Source organism: Gobio gobio, assembly GCF_949357685.1.
Source record: "Gobio gobio genome assembly, chromosome: 8".
NCBI classification, from domain to species: domain Eukaryota; kingdom Metazoa; phylum Chordata; class Actinopteri; order Cypriniformes; family Gobionidae; genus Gobio; species Gobio gobio.
This window is the reverse complement of record NC_137114.1, coordinates 39,853,414-39,874,344: the sequence shown is the minus strand read 5'-3', so window position 1 is coordinate 39,874,344 and position 20,931 is coordinate 39,853,414. Positions and strand designations below refer to the sequence as shown.

Sequence of the window (20,931 nt, the reverse complement as noted above, 5' to 3'; positions counted from 1 at the left end):
ATGACATAATGTTATATTAGCTTATAAATGTTAGTCCAATCTTGTCTCCATTAATTTTTATTTTAGCGTCCTACTTTATTCCTTTCTGCATTTTACAATGAAGATAGAACGAAAACTTGGTTGACGTTTACAGAAGTACTGCGATATATAATATAATTTATATAACATAATATAATATAATTCATATAATATAATTACTATAATATAATATACATTTTAATTAGGACAAAATGTGATTTAGTATAATTCCCATTCACTAGGTGGCGCGTTGAGTCCAAGTTACTGTCGCGTTTTCTCGACGCCAGCGAGGAAGACACGTGGGAAAAGCTTACTGCGCATGCGCGGATATAGGCTGCAGTGGGCACTGGGCAGCAGCAGTGACTAGACAAGCGCTTTATCGACACAAGCAAGAGCACAGGTGCCGAATAACCCAGCAAAATGCTCTTTTAAACAATCGCTCGTCTCATCCCGAAGCCAGAGAGTAAGTTTTGCGTTTCGACACCTCCCATCTGATCATTTTAATGTGGTTTTAAGAAGCTGTGAGATGAAAGCCGGGCAGTGGCTCGCACAAAGAAGACACAGGCTATATGCTAGTGGCAGTAGCAAGTGTAGAGGCAGAGGTGCGAAGACAGGCTGAGACCTCACTCTGATCACCCTTCAGATCGGTTGTTAGTTAGCTGGGCTTTAGATGACCACGACAAACCTTCAATCGACCGGATACATCTTCTCTACAGGGCAGATGTGTGCTGTAATGACCCTATATTGTGTAAGTGTGTCTGTGTTGATCTGAGGTAATTGTAATGCATCTAGCTTGTAGCTAAGCAAACTTTGGTGGCTGGCTGATTTATTAGAATGGAATGATATAGCATCCAGAAATTGTGCTTTAAAATGAAAGTGCTTTGGTTTGATGCTTGGCTAGCTGGGTTTGGTGTTTCACAATGTAGCTCAGCTTATCCAAAGCGCCTGTTGGTTTTAATTAAGTCTGTAAATGTGCGTCAGCTTAAATGTCCTCCAAAAATCCTGCATGGCTATACAGTATTTGCTTGTAAGAGCTCTGAACTGTGAGTTTGTCTAGATATTGAACTGAGTTCAAAGGTTTTTTTGGTGGTTTTGTTGTTGTTGAAGAGCACCACCTAAATAAACAACTCCCCCCATCCATTAGTCCAATTTGGGGATGATATAACAGGACGTACACGGGTCCTCTCTGACTCTTCAGGCATTGTGAGTCTTTACTGTAAAATTAAAAGCAGCTCCCTGATGAAACTAGTTGGGGGTTGGGTGCTCTGAACATGTCAGGCTCTGTCTCGACTGCACTTTTGACACCTGCACATCTCAGATTGGATGAATCAGCTGGGAGCATGTGGCCTGTGGTCGTGTTGCCGCATCCCCTGCCGTGCCCCTGGGCACCTGCCAGGCAGACGGGAAAATGCGTTTGCATCGCACTCCTGACACTCAAACTGCAGGGTGTGCACCGTGGGCCCTGACACCAGCTGTTTCAGAGAGCTATTTAAAAAGGTCATGCTTGAATGCATGATATTTAAATAAATGGCTACAATGAGGCAATTACAGAGATCTATAGCTACAGCGTTTGATGGATGTTCAGGTGAATTAGCAAGGGTAGGGCCTTTGTACACTTCTGGGATTGCCGTTTTTTTTGCGGCCGGCTGTAAATCATGTCATTTGTTGACACCCTACTCAATATTACTTACTTAGCTTGTTGGGGTATTCACGGTGTGCTGATTTTCATTCTGCGACTCTTTTAATCGGAGACTTTTTGATTATTGCCTCTGCTGTGTTGCACCAAACCACCACTAATTAAAATTTCCGCCGTTATAATTTATTACTCTCATTAAGTCCCATTGCACGGCGTGTTCCATTAAACCTACATCTGCACGTAAAATTGGATCTCTTTAATGATGCCCTCAGAGGAGAAAATAGCCAATGTTTCTTTTTTTACACCATGTATTTTAAGAGACAATTGATGCGAGTCGGTTTTTGTTCCTGACATGATTGTTTCCTTTGCAGTGTGATGAGGAGTGAGAGTCCAATGTTGCATTAGTCTCATTGTGACATGCTGGCCTGTCTGCCAGTATCAAACCCCTCCCTCCAGCTTCTCTCGCACACGCAGATGAACACTGGACTTCAGAAATGTAAGCTGCCGTTAACTGAAATGAGCTTTGTTCTGATTAGACTGCATGTATGTTTGACCTAGTTTGTCCCTTTGTTAGTGAAACAGATGCTCTGTCTCTTGACCCTGCTCCGTTGAAGCCCTGTTGTTAAGCAGTCATATGCTATCATGCGAGCGGCAAATTCCTTGCATTAACCTTCGTGTTTGGCCTTCTCTTGCTCACAGGGGACACTACACAGAGGATGAGATCAGCACACTATCCTACCCCAGCGGAATTGGATGCCTATGCTAAGAAAGTTGCCAATAACCCACTGACTATAAAAATCTTCCCCAATAGTGTGAAAGTACCTCAGAGGAAGCATATTCGCCGCACCGTTAACGGTCTCGACACCTCCAGCCAGCGCTACAGCCCCTACCCACCTCAGGTCAACACCCGGACGGGCCTCTTGGCCATCGTCAAAGTCCCCGTCAAAGGGATCCTCAAGGACATTGAAGGCGGCCGAGCCCGTTTTCTCCCCAAGCTCATCATGAACCCGCACAGTGGGCTTTACGCCAGTCCCAGCACTTTAAATGTTCCTCACACTGTTCCACACGTTCAGACTCCTTTAGGCCAGAAGAGTCTCGCTCACTCTCAGGCCTTGCAGGCCCATTCACAAGCCCTGCAGCAGCAGAAGAGTAGTTTACAACCACAGCAGAGCCTGGCTCATCAGGAGGCTTTACATCAGAGCCAGGCTCACCAACCGCCAGTACCGCACCACGCCCTAAACCACCAACAGACTCTCATGCAGCAGCAGACACAGTTGCCCGGTTCGCAAGGACTACGGCATCTGCCTGATATGGCGCAGTCGGTGAACCTGCAGCACTCCCAGGGCTTCTCTCAATCCCAACCCATGCCACAGGCCTCTTGTGCCGGACCGCTGGCCCCGGGGGTCTTGCAGCCACCCCTGGCAGGCTTACAGATGGCACGCAAGCTGCCTGACGCCGACGCCCCTCCCAATGTGACTGTGTCTACCTCAACCATCCCGCTGTCCATGGCTGCCAGCCTGCACCAGAACCGGCCCAGCGACTTGAGCAGCATCGTCAATCAGATCAACCAGTTCTGCCAGGCTCGGGCTGGCATGGGCTCTACCTCCGTGTGTGAAGGACAGATCGCCAACCCCAGTCCCATCAGCCGCAACCAGCTCATTAACGCAAGCTCTCGGGTGTGCACCCATCCTGGTGTGGGTCCTCCGCCTTCTTGCATCCTTGGTAACTCGGACAAAGGCGGTCCTGCTCTGTCACTGCCCGACATTGCTGCCATGAACCGGATGCCCATTTACCACAATGACATGAAGCAGCAGTCCCAGCCGCAGTTACCCCAGCAACAACGTCAGCAGGGCCCTTGGGGCCAGCACCAGTTGGCACACCTTCAGCACCTTCCGGAGGGAGCGGCTCACCAGGTCAAGAATCTCCCTAGAGAGGGCCTAATGGGACCGGGGTTCCTCACCAAGAGCATGGGCTACCCGCAGGAGGTGTGCATGGGTCAGCCTTTCAACTTAAAGCCCCCCACTGATAAACCAACTCCATCTCCTCCGGTCAACGGGATGCCCATGGGGTACAGCAACGGCCACTACATGCAGCCTCCCTGGAACAGCATCCTCCCCACACCAAACAGTGACAGCTCAGGGTCTCAAGACCTGGTGGGGCCGTTCCACGGAGGCCTCTCAGACTGCACCCCTGGAGCACAGTACAGGACCGGGCCGTCCATTTCAAGCCAGACGAACCTGATGCAGACCATGGAGTACATGGGCGGCGACTTCCAGGCGCCCTGCTTCCGAGCGCAGAATCCTGGCACAATGTCAAAGATGCACAGAGCCTCAGTCAGCAGGGCCACAGATTCAGGTGATAGTAGAAATGTGCACATCCACCACCCAGGGTACAGATGAGCTGCGACCCGTTCACGCTGGTCAGTGTAAGTCGGAGCGCAAGGAAAAAATCCCCCTCTCTTCCCATTTTGTTTTCGCAAGTGATCTACTGAATGTTTCCTGTATGATGATGTACGTGGCTTCCACAAATCTGAACCCCCCTCATGTGCCACTTTGGTTTCTTTTATTTCTCTAATTTTACTAGTTTAGATTTCTTAAATAATTAGCCTTTGGAGGAAAAAATGTAGGCATTTATTTATTTTACTTTAATTATTATTATTATTTTGTTCTTTCCAGAAAACAGCCCTAGCTTCGTTTTATGACATCAGCACTGTTTCCCCCCCATTCCTATCTGGTCTGTGTAATGGAAATGGAAAAATGTACCACACAACATGCATATGTTAATTCACTTTCTTTTTCATTAGCAATTATTTAAAAAGCTGGGAAGGAATTCTCAGCGAATGCCATTTGTATGTAGTTTAGGCCTACTTGAGATTTGAAGTACTAACTCACTGAAGACATTCAAGGGGTGCCATGAGACTGAAATATGTGGCTGTTCCATCTAAGCTAACAGCTTGTACAATGTATAGAGGTTGATTTTATTTTTGTTCCTCTCAATGTTTACATATTGTGCTTTTGTAACTAATCCTAAATCGATATGAAAGTGCAAACTGATCCTGGGATATGCACACATGACCAGACTGTTTCTTTTTCAGACTGTTGAACACGAATCAGGTTAAAGTCTTAGATGGAAATGCTACACTAGGGCTGAGTCAAGCCACATTGTGTACAATGTTAATCCTTCCCTTGAAGTGTCAGCTAATGCGCTACCCTTTTTATCCTCAATTTCTTTCTTTTTTTTCTGAGTATCTTATTAGATTTCAGTTTAAATGGAGACTGCTGTAGACTGAAATTGCTTCGGGACCTGTGCTGTGCCCTAATTGCATAGCTTAGGGTTTTATTTTGTCTCGACTTAATTGTTACTACTTGAATTTCATCGGAAAGAGATGGTGACAGCAGGCTTCGACTCACTACACTTGGACGTTTAGCAGCCGACCCAAAGCTTCCTTTGGGAAGAGTTTCATCACCCGCTTGTGCGTTAGTTCATCATTAAAGGAAAGACGTCCTTGGCCGTAATTGGATGACGGAAGTGTGTTGATGTAAGCGCAATATAAATGAGCACCGCAGGCTAGCCTGTGGCTTCACTGCTGTGCTACTGTAACTGAGAGGTGTGATTAGCCGGTGTGAATGCTGTGTGTCGGGGCGGATTGGCTCCCTGCTTTTGCTCCATCATTAACACCATACCGCTCTTCCCTGGCGGGATCATTTCCATCTCCGTCACACGCTGTTGTGTCAGCTGAAGCCTGCCACTGCATTTTCCACCCACCTTAGGCACTTGATGTGTCATGTCGGTCTTATCTGAAATAGCTGAAATGCACCGCCGGTGACAGTCTAGGTCTGTTTGCTGGGGAACGACCCAAGTAAAAGGCGCGCTTTAAGTTGAGTTGTTCTGTGAATCTGATAATTGATCCATTCGATGCTCCACGGTTTAACTCCCATGGAGAGTTCCTCTCTTTCTCAGGTCTACCTGTGCCTCTTCTCATATTCTCCCTTGACTTTCGTGTCCAAGTCTCTCCACCTTTATCAGGGCAGGCCATCTGGCAGTGGAGCATGGGTATTGTCAGACTTTGGTGTAACGAGTGGAGCAACTGCAGACGAGTGAATGGGTGGAACCGTGACGCCCAGTATCATAACCTCCCTGTTTGCCCATCAAAAGCCTTAAATATTTGATCCGTGAACTGTCCTTGACAATAGGCATGGCGTAGAATATAAATTAATATTTAGCTAAATTTTCTTTTTGCGAAACCTTAAATCGGGGGAGCTAACTCCCGAAAGGAAGAGGGTTTTTTTTGTTTTTGTATTTAGCTATGTATGTGTAGTATTGGGCTGTAACAGTTGTTGCATTCACACCATGTTATGTTTCCTAAACTTTGCTCCGTTTACCATTGCAGCAAAACCTGTTTAAGTCCGAAATCTGTTTCCTGTCATGGGCGAACGCAGGCGCTGGAAAACGCAAGCTCGACTAAAAGCTTTGCGTCCAGGCTGATGTTTTTCACAAACAGCAGGTCCAGTTTAATCTCTTACGTCGGGATATGTTGCCCATGAAGCTGCTATTTTATTCTGCCCACAAAAAAAGATTTCTTCTAAATGTTGTGAGGATAGAGTTAAGATCTAATTTATATTATGCCTTTTTTTTTTTTTGCAATGCAATATTGTTAATAGGATGAGTATCGGCAGACATAAGTTATTACATTTGCCTGTAAAGCTTCCTGTGTTTCTTTCAATCCTCATTTCATGCCTTGTTACAGCTCAAGAGTATACAATGTCAGGTTACTCTTTTAATAGTTATTATCTCTATGTGAAGTGCCTCCTCTGGGCTGATGTGGGCTGTGTGTATGTGACCGTTGGGATGGAAAATGGACCAGCGCTAGTGCACATTCCATAGACGTAGTGCACCGCTCACGAACGGGGGACCGAGCTACTTTAAAAACTACTGATATCGTTCAGAAAGAAACGAACATTGCGTGCTGCTGCAGGTGCAAGATCTGTTCGGATGTGAATAGTTGCTGCTGAATCACTAGTTTAGGTGGCGAGAGCTACGCTGCTGAACTCCCTAGTGTCCTTGAAACATTCAAAGGAATGCTCTGGAAAGTTCTTTGTCTTTTGGAGCACATGCACTCCTGCCCCCATCACCCCCCCCCCCCCCCCTTTTTTTTTTCTCCTCCCAAAACAACACAATGGCAGTTTTGGACTACAGGAGTGTATGTTAGGAGGAGTTGAGTGCGTCTCATCTTGTTCCACCAAAGAACAAAATGTCACTTGAATGGTAGCAGTGCGCACCTGTTTTGTGTAACCGAAAACTGTCATTCCAGATACACATTTTTTCAGGAACGTGTTGCACAAACATTCCCCTCTAACCAAAATAAAGTTTGACTTGCATTTGCAAAAAGTGTGTCGTGTCTCTTTTTGTCGTCTTGAGTACTGGAATAAAACATGACAATTGTTAACAAGTATTCATTTTGAGTGCAATCTCATGCTTTTAATTTTCACATTCCATAAAATGTATTTTTTCCCCTCTTTGAGTCAGAACACATACCAAAATGTGACTTTTCAGGGCCATCTATTGAATTCTCAGCATGCGTCAGTAATTTAACAGGATAGACAGAATAAGCTTTTTTTTTTGTCATGTGTTGAAAGCAGTAGTCTTTTGTTTTGCTGGTGTTGCTACCATACTTAAACTAAGGGACGATACGACTAAGACGATATATAATCAAGCAATTTCCTAGCTATCGTACAACTCGCCAGGTAACTAGCATGTGAAATATGGAAAGAAGTCTTCATTTTTTTTTTACTTGGCTGTGATTTTAAATGCACTAAACTCCCAATTAAGTAGTCTAATTTTCACAAACAAGCTTGTGAAAATGTGTCTATAAACACATTTTCTTCTCCTCAATCCTGTGCTATTTGGAATAATCAATATATTCAAAAACAAGACTTTTTTTGGAGTGACAAAAGTTTAATTTTTGTTTTACTAAAGTTAAATTTTTGTCACAGACTTAAATCCGTTAGGTGGCATATAATTACATGGAATTTGTTAGTAATATTGGGTCAAATGTATCTTCAAAAAGAATATTTAAAACTCGTATTTCCCCCAAAACCACTTTACCTTATCAAAATTGAAAAGATGTATAATCCTGTAATTGGTAATTGGTTTATTTACAGATATAAACAAATATGTAATTCCTAATAAAGTCAAAGAAAAATTATTGTTATCCATGTAATGATTTTATTAGTAAGGGTTTTCGCCATTATGCATTTGTAAAGAGGAAACCGAAACAATCATTTTATTTATCTTACATTTATTTTTCATTTGAAATTAGCTTATAGGCCTACCAAACTTTTTTGGTCATTATTTGGGAAATATCATATACATAAAGCAAAGTGTGTATACCAAATGGTAGACTATTTTCCACTGACTTGAAGGTTCTTCAATAGCCTACAATTGTTAAGACATCTCAGCGGTTCAAAGGGAGACTTGATGTATTAGATGTATGATTGATTTTTGATATAATTTTGATTGTATTAAGTGTTTTTGTATGACTCAGTATTCCCCTATTGTTATTTACACACACACACACACACACACACACACACACACACACACACACACACACACACACACACACACACACACACACACACACACACACACACACACACACACACACACACACACACACACACACACACACACACACACACACACACACACACACAAATGTTGACAAGAATAAATTGGCAAGAGTAAGTTCCGGTCCGCGGATTTGATTGGTCAAGCAGCGTTACTGGGACTTTTACTGTATCACTCCGCTTGTCTTTTCGCACAGATTATCAGTTAGTATTTTGGTGACTTTTTCTGCACGTCACGTCGACACAAAGTAAGTGGCAACAAGTGACTGTTTCTAAGTGAATCAAACAACTGAATTTAGTTCTGATACAATCGCTGAATCCTAGATTCATTCAAAACATCCTCTGTGTTGCTCAGAGATATGCAACGGTTAATTTTGGTTAGTTAGTTTAGGCTTTGTTTGGAACTATTTTAGTGTGCGGAGCAACAATAGACAAAGAGGCTGACAATGTTTACTCTTTCGTCAAATATATTACATATTAATTATATTACTGTGATTGCATTCATGTGTATCGTGTAATATTAATATGGAGTATTGAGGAATGATCTGAGTAGCCATTGTGGGTATTCAATTTTGAAAATAAAAAATATATAGGCCTATTTGTGATAAGAATATCCTATTCATCCCCTCTGATCAGTGTGATCTCAAATGTATTACACAATTCCTTGTTCTCTATATAGAATGTAAAACTGTTTATTATATTATATCTTCAGAACCTATCAGGACTGTTAGAAAACTTTAGTGGCCCCAAATGCCCATCCGTGCTGCTGCCCAGTGTTTGGCAAAAGACTCCAGAGTATCCTCAGTTAGCTCCTGTAACCTTTGAAGATGGCATCATGGCACAGTTTTGTACAAAGCCAATTAGAGCTGTGTCACACAGATGCCCTGAGGTTAACTGAGCTCCGACGCAAGTGCCAAATCTGTCAAGATTCTGTGGGTGGTAATCCATGTAAAAATAAAGTGTTTTCTGCACATGGTAGACACTTCTAAACCCTTTTGACAAGATTATAATTGAGCCCACAAGAACACCAATGACACGCTGATGTAGCTGTACTTACAGTGGTTTAACAAACATCGAATGAACCGTTAGATAAGGCAGTGTTTAGATATGCAGATGCGAGCTATCCTCATCTAAAACCTGGCATTGTGAGGTGGGGTGGGGCGGAGGGTTGTGAAGTCACTGATTTTAGAAATATTGGACAAACATTAGTCATAAAGGCAACATTTCTACTTTGAAATGAATCAGAGGCAGTGAATGCATTACTAAGTAATTAATTAATTACTGTAATTACTTTTCCCTTGAAAAAGTGGGATTAGTCTTATATTTTTTATGTAATTCAATTCAATTACAGTTACTTATGATCAACTAAATATTGATTAGACTAGGCATATGCTGATTTCACATGCTATCGGTAATGTACTTCCCACTTCTGAAGTCATGGTTAGTGCTATGAAAGAACAAGATTCATGCTCGTGAGCACCCTTCTGAATCCTAAAATGATAAATGGGACACCCTACGGACTTTACGACGGACATTCGTCCACAAGCCCAGGGCCCATGTTACATTTTTAAAGGAAACTAAATACTTCAGTCAGATCAAGTTTAATTTAAGCTAATTTATTTTACTTATTTACTTAAATTAGAAGAGGTTGGATGTGGGAATATCTGAATTAAAATGTAAGACCTCAGAGTTCCTGTCGGGGTTCCAGTCAATAACATGTCACGTTCACATGTTAACCACATGATGTCGCCATAAGACAAGGAGAGCATTTTGTATTTTTGTGTACCAGAATAAAAATAACATACATTTCTGTTGTTTGCTTTTTAAAACAGCTGAGGAAAAGCAGAAATGAATGTAACGTTATCATTATATAAACTTAATGTCTAATGTTAAAGTTTTTTCTATGTTTGACATAGGGTAGCTTGCTTATAGAGTGGTGCAGATATGACTTAAATTTGTAGGCCAAAACGCAGAAATGAGTTAGCATATTAGCACGTCCCAAAGTCAATGGGATTTTTTTAATGGGGTTTTGGTTAAATGGCTGAAATAAGGTCCGTGGTAAACACAAGCTCAAGACACTTTCACGTTTTATTCTACGACATAAAATACCCCAGTATTACCCAACTCAAGAATTTTTAAGCTGTTACGTGTCTTAAAAAAGACGTTTGCTAACCAGTGGCAACTGCTGTATGTATTTTATATGTATTTGATGCTAACTGACGGTTGGCCTACAATGTACCTTTAATTTCACCAAGCTGATTGCTTTCTAAACAAAACAAAAAAACAGTCATTATGTTTTCAGGCCATTTCAAGTTTGATTTTGACGTGACATAAGTGGTGACATCTAAGTTGTTTACTCAGGATTTGTGAGTGAGTCAGGATTTATCGCACGAACCAACCATAACCAATCACAATCAATATATGGTGATGGAGGATTGCCTCTCACGTGACATTCCCCCATTCATTCTCAATTATCCCCATCTAAACCGAATGCTTTAGGTCTGTTAAGTCAATGGGCTCAGGGGAGGCATGAAAGACTCGCTGTAACTTTACCTGCTGGTGTCGCTGTTGGACAGTGTTACTTTAGAAAAACAAGTGATTTATACACCTTTTTAATGTCACATTTTGTAATGTTGATTATTTTGTCATCCAATTTTTTTGAGGAGGCAAAATGCCCCTTGGAGGAAACGCCCCTGGTTTATATGGTTTCCATGACAGAGTTCAAGATAAATCTTTTTATCATACTATACGGGAGCTGCCAGTTTGCCTCGTTTCAAACGATTGCAGAAGCAGCAGCCCTTCCGGCACACTGTCCAAATTCACTCGTTTTCATTCACTGCTTCAGGTGGACTATTAGTGAAGTAATTAGGGAATGAGGGTTTAGGGGGCGTTTTCGAACACAGCAGGGAGACAGCACTGGAAGCTAATATGCCCACCAGATCACATAATTCAGTGGAAAATGAATAGAAATTAAGATAATATCTAAAGAAATACGAATTTAATAATTGAAATATACCCTAACATTCACAAAGAGTCGCACATACAAAGTCATAATATTAAGGAGAAAACACGCAATTACCATTTCTGTGGGTGTAGGCCTAATGGAAATGTAATAACGAGCTGTGTAATTAATTATTGCCAGGAAATAATAAATAAAGTAATAATATTACTTTCGGAAGGAGTAATGAGTAATAAGCTTCTTTTTTTTTTTTTCGTAACGAGTCCAACATTTGAGATCAGTGAGAAGAAGACATGAGAGTGGATGGATAGATGGATTGGGGTTGGAAGGCATGATTTTTTTTTGATAAAATGTTTTGTTTCTCTTTAAAAGTATTAACGTATATCATGTACAGTAGTGCAATGCCACATGTTGTAAACACCCAGGGGGAAATATTTTAAATAAATAATTTCAAGCATAATTTTAATGACACATTTTAAACGGTTTTGAGTGTTGTGTGACCTCTTCTGGTAACTTTGTGTAGCTACAACTAACTCATACTTAGTTTCCTTCATATTCCCAAATATGAGGAATCACAAAGGCCAAATTCAACAAAAAAAGGGCAAAACCTTTTGCTGCACATCAGAATATGTAGTTCTGATGTGCAGCAAAAGATTGTTGAGCTTTATAAAATAGAAAGTGGCTGCAGGAAAACAGCTAAAGCATTGAAAATCCCCATTCCCTTTCGTTCAGTCACTACGACGTACGTTAGTGACTAACGAATGGGGGTTTCGCTTAGAAGCCAATCATCTTCATCGTATTCAACAGCGCCCAATGGCAGTGCCAATGGCATGGGCATGCGGAATTTGCATGCGTAACTCCGCCCCACCTCGTGGGTATATAAGGAAGTACGCTGCGAACATCGCATTATGTTTCTGCTTTGGAGCCAAGAGGATCTCTTCACTCCTACAAGCCTGATCTGAGTCATCGACAGCTTTCGAGACGAGCAGCTTTCCAGAGGCGTTGGTGTTACGGCGCGTTCCAGTGATCATCATACTGCCTGCCTGCTGATCTGCGCAGTGGTCCGCTAGACAGCTGGTGTGTGGTCCCTGGGCGCTTCGGCGTTCTCTGCGAAGCTTCCTCTCATAAAAGAGCTTACACGTGACGCGTCCTTTTCAGGATGTCTCGTCCGTGTACTTCTGGGTGTGGTCGGTTGCTTTCCTCTTCTGATGGGCACGAACACTGTCTGATATGTTTGGGCTTTCAGCATGCTCAGACAGCGTTCGCGGATGAGTCATGTTCTCACTGCGGGAACATGACCATCGCAATGTTGCGGTCAAGACTCCATGACCTTCGTACTGAAGTGAGAGTCCCCTCTACCACACCCCGATCTACTGAGTCCCAGAGGCCCAGTACTTCGGCTGGTGGTCAGGGTGACTTGACGGTTACGGTGTGGAACAAAGCCCCGACGCTCATGCCTCGGGCCACACCCCCGTCTTGCACATTGCAACCCGCGAGTGTTCAGATGCAGATCGCGGGGCCGGCTCCGGCCCCCCCGCGCATCTCATTTGGCGCTCCAGAGGAGGATGCGATGTCGATCACCGCATCACAAGGTGGGCTCGAGTCCTCTGGAGATGACGACTCGGCTGTGCTGCCGCCCTCGGGCGTGCCAGCATTGCCCGAGTCAGATCCAGAGCTGACAGCCATGTTGTCTCGGGCAGCCGCGAGTTTAGGGATCGAGTGGAACCCTCCACCCTGTCCCGAACGCTCAAGGCTCGATGATTGGTTTTTGGGGGCTCGCGCTGACACCCGTCAGTCCTTGCCCTCAATACCTTTCTTTCCCGAGCTGCATGAGGAACTCACGCGGTCCTGGAAGTCCCCATTGTCTTCCCGTGACCGTTCACTGACTTCCTCCGCCTTCTCCGTCCTCGATGGGGCGGCAGCTAAAGGGTACACTGGGGTCCCTCCAGTTGAACGTTCTGTTGCGATGCAACTGTGTCCTCAGAGCGCTTCAACCTGGCGTGGTGATCCTAAGCACCCCTCCAAAGCCTGTCGATTCACATCAACCTTGGTGTCGAAATCGCACAGAGCCGCGGGGCAGGCTGCCGCTTCGCTGCATGCCATGGCGATCCTCCAGGTCTACCAGGCCAGGATCCTCAAGGACATGCACGAGGGTGGAGTTGATCCGGGGCTCTTAAATGAGCTGCGTGCCGCCACCGACCTCGCTCTCCGGGCGACGAAGGTGACCGCACGCTCCCTGGGTCAAGTGATGTCCACAAATGTGGTCCAGGAGCGTCACCTGTGGCTGAACCTGGCCGATATGCGGGACACCGAGCGAACCCGGTTCCTCGATGCCCCCATATCCCAGGCCGGCCTCTTCGGCGGGGCGGTTGAGGACTTCGCCCAACAGTTCTCAATCGCCCAGAAGCAGACTGAGGCTATTAAGCACGTACTGCCCCGGCGGCCAGCTGCTGCCTCCACCCCGCCGCCGGCGCAGTCAACTCAGTCTGCTCCACGCCGAGGACGCCCTCCTAAGGCTCCCGCCCCTCCCACCCGGTCCAAGCAGCAGCCTTCACCCGGGCCGGGTCGCGGAGGAAGCCGTAGGAAGGCGTCCAAGTCCCCTCAGGCCGCCCCGCGCCCCGCTAAACGCCAGGCCAAGCGGCGCTCCTGAGACGGACGGCTCAGGGATGGGAAATTCTTTCGAGGAGATGGTAGCAGGACCACTCCTTCCCCCGGTGGAGGGCCGGGGGAGAATCCTTTGTTCAGCTGCTGGCCCCCGGGTCAGCAGCACCCTATGTTGGTCAAAGAAAGAATTAACACTCCCATCCCTGAGCCCACAGAGTCCGGTGATGACGGTGCGCGCCACCCACGGGTCCCGCCACTCGCATCCCACTCTGTCGCCAGCCTCCTGGCAGAGCAGACCCCAGTGGAACGCTGGTCCTTCCCTGGTCTCCTCTGTCAGGACGCAGCTGTCAACCGTGCCCCCGCACCGGGACGCCCCACAGCCTCCCATGTCCGGGCCGGTGACGCTGCATCGCTGCAAGCCCACACCGGGTACGTCTGTACACCGTATGACCCCGCTGGTGCAGTTTCTGGATGTCTGGCTTCAGCTTCCAGGGCTGTCCCGCTGGGTCGAGCGGACCGTCAGGCGCGGCTATGCGATTCAGTTCGCACGGGTTCCTCCCTGCTTCCAGGGAGTCCGTTCCACCATGATCGGGGCCAACGCCCCCGTCATGCGAGCGGAGATTGCCACCCTACTGGCGAAGGGTGCGATCGAGATGAATTGCGGGTTTTACAGCCCGTACTTCATTGTACCCAAAAAGACCGGTGGGCTACGGCCAATCCTGGACCTGCGCATCCTGAACCGTTACCTTCACCGGTTTCCGTTCAAGATGTTGACAGCGAAACGCCTTTTCGAATGCGTTCGTCCACACGATTGGTTTGCAGCGATCGACCTGAAAGACGCCTACTTCCATGTCTCCATTTTGCCTCGACACAGACCGTTCCTACGGTTTGCTTTCGAGGGGCGGGCATATCAGTACGCAGTTCTACCATTCGGGCTATCTCTGTCCCCTCGCGTCTTTACGAAGATTGCCGAGGCAGCCCTTGCGCCCCTTCGGCAGCACGGGGTCCGCATCCTGAACTACCTCGACGACTGGCTCATACTGGGTCCCTCTCGAGAGCAGGTTTGCGGACACAGAGATCTGGTGCTCCATCACCTAGCCCGTCTGGGCCTTCGGGTCAACTGGGAGAAGAGCAAACTTTGCCCCGCGCAGAGGATCTCTTTTCTCGGTATGGATATCGACTCGGTCGCCATGTGCGCGCAGCTTTCGAGCGAGCGCGCGCAGTCTCTGCTGACTGCCCTTCGACAAGTCGAGGGCCAGAGTGCGGTTCCACTGAAACATTTTCAGAGGCTCCTGGGGCATATGGCATCTGCAGCCGCGGTAACGCCGCTCGGATTGCTTCATATGAGACCGCTTCAGCACTGGCTACGCGATCGAGTCCCGAGATGGGCATGGCGGTCTGGCACGCTCCGGGTCCCAGTGACTCGGGCCTGCTTACAGACACTCACCCCGTGGTCGAACCTCAAGTTTCTACGGACCGGAGTGTCCTTAGAACGAGCTTCCAGGCATGTTGTTGTGACAACAGATGCATCATCCACGGGCTGGGGTGCCATGTGCAATGGACAAGCAGCCGCGGGCTCCTGGACAGGACCCCAGCGCCTTCTGCATGTCAATTGCCTCGAGTTACTGGCTGTACGGTTCGCCCTGCACCGCTTCCGAGCGTTGCTGAAGGGTCAACATGTGCTAGTCAGGACAGACAACACGGCCGTAGTAGCGTACATCAACCACCAGGGCGGTCTACGCTCCCACCGTATGTCTCAACTCGCCCGCCATCTCGTTTTGTGGAGTCAGAAGCGCCTGAGGTCCCTTCGTGCTGTCCACATCCCTGGAGACCTGAACTGTGCAGCCGACGAGCTGTCACGGTTTCAGCCTCTCCCCGGAGAGTGGAGACTCCACCCCCAGACGATCCAGCTGATATGGGAACGGTTCGGCGACGCACAGGTAGATCTGTTTGCCTCCCAGGACTCTTCCCATTGCTCCCTGTATTATTCCCTGACCGAGGGCACCCTCGGCACGGATGCACTGGCGCACAGCTGGCCGTCCGGGCTACGCAAGTATGCGTTTCCCCCAGTGAGCCTTCTTGCACGGGTACTGTGCAAGATCAGGGAGGACAAGGAGCAGGTCGTCTTGGTCGCCCCGCTTTGGCACGGCCAGACCTGGTTCCCAGAACTCTTACTCCTTGTGACAGCCCCTCCCTGGCCTATCCCTCTGAGACCAGACCTTCTGACTCAGAGACGGGGCACCTTTTGGCACCCGCGTCCAGCGTTCTGGAAGCTCCACGTGTGGCTTCTGGACGGGACACGGCAGGTTTGAGTAGCCTTCCACCTGCGGTGGTCGCTACCATCACTTCCGCTAGAGCTGAGTCTACACGACGTCTCTACGCGTTGAAGTGGAACCTCTTCGTCACATGGTGCTCTTCCCGCCAAGAAGACCCCTGGAAATGCCCGATCGGGTCCGTGCTATCGTTTCTCCAGGAGGGGGTGGAGCGAAGGCTGTCTCCCTCCACCCTGAAAGTGTACGTGGCCGCAATATCTGCCTACCACGATCTCCTGGGAGACAAAAAGGTAAGTCAGCACGACCTGGTCATCAGGTTCCTGAGGGGAGCGAGGAGACTGAATCCTCCTCGCTCTCCTCTCGTTCCCTCTTGGGACCTCTCAGTAGTCTTAAGTGCTCTGCAGAGGCCTCCCTTTGAGCCTTTGCGGTCGGCCGAGATTAAGTTCTTGTCTATGAAGACGGCTCTGCTGACCGCATTGGCCTCGCTTAAGAGGGTCGGGGACCTGCAAGCGTTTTCGGTTGACGAAGCGTGCCTTGAGTTCGGGCCGGCTAACTCTCACGTGATCCTGAGACCCCGGCCCGGATATGTGCCCAAGGTTCCTACCACTCCGTTCCGAGATCAGGTGGTGAACCTGCAAGCGCTGCCTTTGGAGGAGGCAGACCCAGCCTTGGCATTGCTCTGTCCAGTACGCGCTCTCCGCGCCTACGTAGACATGACGCAGTGTTTCAGGACCTCAGACCAGCTCTTTGTCTGTTATGGTGGAGAGCGGAAGGGAAGTGCTCTCTCAAAGCAGAGGTTGTCTCACTGGGTGGTGGACACCATTGTTTTGGCTTACCAGCAGCAAGGTCGACCATGTCCCCTTGGTGTGAGGGCACACTCCACCCGGAGTGTGGCCTCCTCTTGGGCTCTAGCGCATGGCGCCTCGCTAACAGACATCTGCAGAGCTGCAGGCTGGGCGACACCCAACACATTCGCCAGATTCTACAATCTCCGAGTGGAGCCAGTGTCCGACTTTGTACTCGCCCCCCCGAGGGGCCGGTAATGGACCACGCTCAGGTGTCTTCGCTTGCTCGCCATTCCACTCCCATGACTGGATACGTGCGATATTTTCCTCAGGTGAGCTCCCCGAGAGCCCTGAGCTCCTCCAGCACTGTCGACGCCGACATCAGTTCAGTCTGCCCTTTCGAGCCCAGACCCTCATGTCCGGCCAGGTGCTCCGTGTGCATGGTTCCCCTCTGGCGACCCCCACACGAGTATTCCCACCGTAAGCCTCCTCAGTGAGCAGGTGTCTTTCCCTTGGCAAGTCCCTGCCACCCCTAGGGTTAAAAATCCACCTTCGGCTGGTACCCTAGAGATCTTCCATATGCAACCCTCAGCGGGTCATATGTGTATTCTCTAAGTCCTCCCTACGGTAGGCATCTTGGCATTCCCTCACTGGGATATGCTTCCCAGTGTACCTTGGTAATCCTGTGATAAGTGGGAGTCCTAGGGCCTTAAGTGGCGGGATCTCACACTTGCGCAGGGCACTGGATGACAGCTGAGTGGCGCTGTTTTACAGGTTCCCCCATTCGTTAGTCACTAACGTACGTCGTAGTGACTGAACGAAAGGGAACGTCCGGTTACGTATGTAACCCTCGTTCCCTGAGGAGGGAACGGAGACGTACGTTTCCTTAGCCACGTCAGCTGTGCTGCCTGGAACGCGAGGAGTTCAGTCTTGGCTCCTGCAGCAGTAACATAATGCGATGTTCGCAGCGTACTTCCTTATATACCCACGAGGTGGGGCGGAGTTACGCATGCAAATTCCGCATGCCCATGGCATTGGCACTGCCATTGGGCGCTGTTGAATACGATGAAGATGATTGGCTTCTAAGCGAAACCCCCATTCGTTAGTCACTAACGTACGTCTCCGTTCCCTCCTCAGGGAACGAGGGTTACATACGTAACCGGACGTTTCCACCATCAGGGCAATACTTAAGAAGTTCCAATCAACTAAAGAAGTTACGAATCTGCCTGGAAGAGGATGTGTGTCTATATCGTCCTAATGCACAGTGAGGAGGAGAGTTTGAGTGGACAAAGACTCTCCAAGGTAACCTGACAAGCCAGACCCACATCAAGATGTTGGGTCTGGGAACACACCATTGGCAGGGCTCAATCTGAGGGGCGGGATAAACAGTTGTCTTTCAAATTCCCTCTGCATGCAAGAGGATAGCGCTACAACCAACCAGAGCAACGAAGAAGGTGAAGAGGAGCTAGTTGATAGATTCCACTTTTTCCGTATCCTCCGAACACATCTTCCTTTCTTAAAGGGGTGGTAAAACACATTCTTTCGAAGGCTTGATTGTGTTTGTGGGGTGCACTGTAACATGTGTTCATGCTTCGTTTTTAAAAAATATCATTATTTTTCATATATTTGACCTTTATTCTACACTGCTCTTTCCCTCCTTGTAAAAACGGTCTGATGGTTTCCAGGTTCTATGGAGCCGGTCCCTCAAAAATACGCAATGGGCTCAGATTGGTTAGCTGGCCCAGTGTGTTGTGATTCGCTAACCGCCTAGTGCACGTTTGTCGGAAACGTCACGCCCCTTACCTTTACCGGTAGACTGTGCTTTGGTAGTATTAGAAACAATGGCGTCAATAAAACCACACCAATCTGAGCCCGAATCAGACCCAGACAATTTTAGTGATGATGATCGAGCAGAACCTGTTCAACCTGTTCAGTCCTCAAGAGTAAAGACTGCGGATCTATAGTGATCGCTACTGAATGGCACCGTTACTTTTGAATTTTTCGAACGATTATAGCCAAATATCTGTCGCAAGAACTATTAACCCAAAATGAACACTAAACATTGGCTTTACTATAGTAGCCAAATCAAACACAGAATCGTGTTTAGCATGCCTGTAGATAAACAATAAATAAAAGCTCAAAGAATAATTTACACTAATTCCAAGTTCGCTGTTGAGATTTAAAAAAAGTTTGTAACGTTAGGTGTTTGTCGGATAATGTTAAGTATGAATGAGCATTTAACAAACTGGTTTGCAGAGCCAAACAGCGTTGTCATTGGTTTACTTCCTTGCTACAACGTACAATTAACAATACGAACTATTACGGGAAAACGCATCGACGAAAAATAAATCATACTTACAGGTTGTGTCCCGTAAACAGTTTCTGTTTTTAAATCCATCTTTCAGGACAAGCCGTTGTGCGAATCCTGCATTGAACTCGCTAAGATTGTGGAAGCTTTCCTCCGTGAAATGTGCAGCATAGAGAGCGAGATTTGGGTAATAATTATGAGGGGCCGAGTTGAAAATAAATTTTAACCATTGATCCCTAAATCCCCCGTCCCTTGGAAGGCTGAACAAAGTGGACCTGCAATCCGGATGAAAATAACAGCGTTTTGTCGGCATTGCGGCAACATCATTCCAGCCTACTAACTATACCACAACAACTCTTCCCCACAGCAATAAAAAATGGCCTCTCCCCCCTTATTTAATATTCTCGGAGGAGAGGTTTATGTAAATATTGGGACTGGTGATGTCAGCAACCCTGGAGGAATGTCTGTAGTCCCTACCGGCCGTTTGCTGTAGTCCTTAGAAATTGATTTCTTTAAAAGCAAATATCTCCCTTTGCTTTAAACTTTGAACGTTGTAACTTTGCAGATTTTGTTTATGCTCAAACAGCAACATTACACTCTAGCTAAAGTTAGAAAAGTGAAATCGTGTTTTACCACCCCTTTAAGAATGACTTCAGTGCCATTCTTTGTTCTTTTCTCAAAGAAAAGCTTAACTCCAAGTCTTCCAGAGTCGCGGCCAAAGCCTGTTCGCCAGCTTTTTTGTTTTCAAGTAGCACGCGGAACTGCCGCAACTCTGCCGTCATTATGTTAAGCCCGCCCACCGAGTATATACACGATGTGATTGGCCTGTCCAGAGTTTGGTTTTTCCAGCTCACAAGCCAACGGAGAGTTGCAAGACGCCCTGGCTGCAAATTACGTTTCCTGCTGCAAGGGTGGGCGGATCGTATATCATTTTTGCAAGGTTTTTGTTTCCTGTGTGCATTTTTATCTTTATCTTTAACGAAGAATGGCACTATGCATAAAATGCGCACCGTTATGAATTCTGTGCGGCCGCGCGGATTATACTTTCACTTTAGAATGAGCATCAATTTGGGAGTAAATTGCTTGAATGGTGTGTTTAATATTCTTAATGAAAAACACAAAAACAGAAAATGACAATGATAAACTCGCTTAAATGGGCGCTTTTACATTTAGGTTTGAAACTGAATCTTCCGCCGTAGCCTAGGCCTATATATTATATTGCTCAGTTCAGTTTTTAATTGTAGCGTCTGTTCTCTAACTTAACTAAATTATTATTTTTATTACTATAAAACAATCAAAATGATATTGATACGACTGTTTATAATTTCATACAGCTATATCTATAACGAAAAAAACATTAAGTCTTGACATCATATCCGGGAGATAAGTCAGTAAATTCGAGTAAAATCACAGGCTTTGCTTATCCCGTGCGAATGCGCCACGCAAAATTCAGATGTGGGGAGTAATTTCTAAATCACACGAGGTCCCCAGATAATACTAATCCCGTGCGAATACTAGGGCTTATGATAGTAATATAAGGTAAATTTTACCTCCATTTCTCGCTGAAGAACTGACAGTCCATGTTGATCCCGTCTCCCCAACCATTTTCTCATCCACACTTGTTTATTCTTACGCTTTTGTTTTTTTTTTCACAACAAGCGATCATTATTGATAGAGCAAGTTTTCGGTTTACAGTATCCATTTTCCCCGATTCCGATC

At 46.7% G+C, this 20,931-nt stretch overlaps 1 protein-coding gene across 2 annotated transcripts; it reads left to right on the top strand.

Annotated features, from left to right (window-relative positions):
• Window positions 1–362: 362 nt before the first annotated feature.
• fam222bb (family with sequence similarity 222 member Bb) lies at window positions 363–7,031 on the top strand. 2 transcript variants are annotated; one of them, XM_079822960.1, is made up of 4 exons: window positions 363–481; window positions 2,026–2,150; window positions 2,354–4,009; window positions 6,045–6,064. In XM_079822960.1, the coding sequence occupies exons 2-4, from the start codon at window positions 2,072–2,074 to the stop codon at window positions 6,056–6,058; spliced, it is 1,749 nt and encodes a 582-aa protein (XP_079679086.1). In that variant the 5' UTR covers window positions 363–481; window positions 2,026–2,071; the 3' UTR covers window positions 6,059–6,064. The 2 variants fall into 2 exon arrangements, with proteins under 2 accessions (XP_079679086.1, XP_079679085.1); XM_079822959.1 differs by having other exon boundaries at window positions 2,354–7,031.
• The last annotated feature ends 13,900 nt before the right edge of the window (window positions 7,032–20,931 follow it).

Coding starts and splice junctions, on each gene's coding strand:
- fam222bb (XM_079822959.1), top strand. CDS start 2,072: ATGCTGGCCTGTCTGCCAGTATCAAACCCCTCCCTCCAGCTTCTCTCG. Junction 2,151..2,353: donor GAACACTGGACTTCAGAAAT/GTAAGCTGCCGT, acceptor TCTTGCTCACAG/GGGACACTACACAGAGGATG.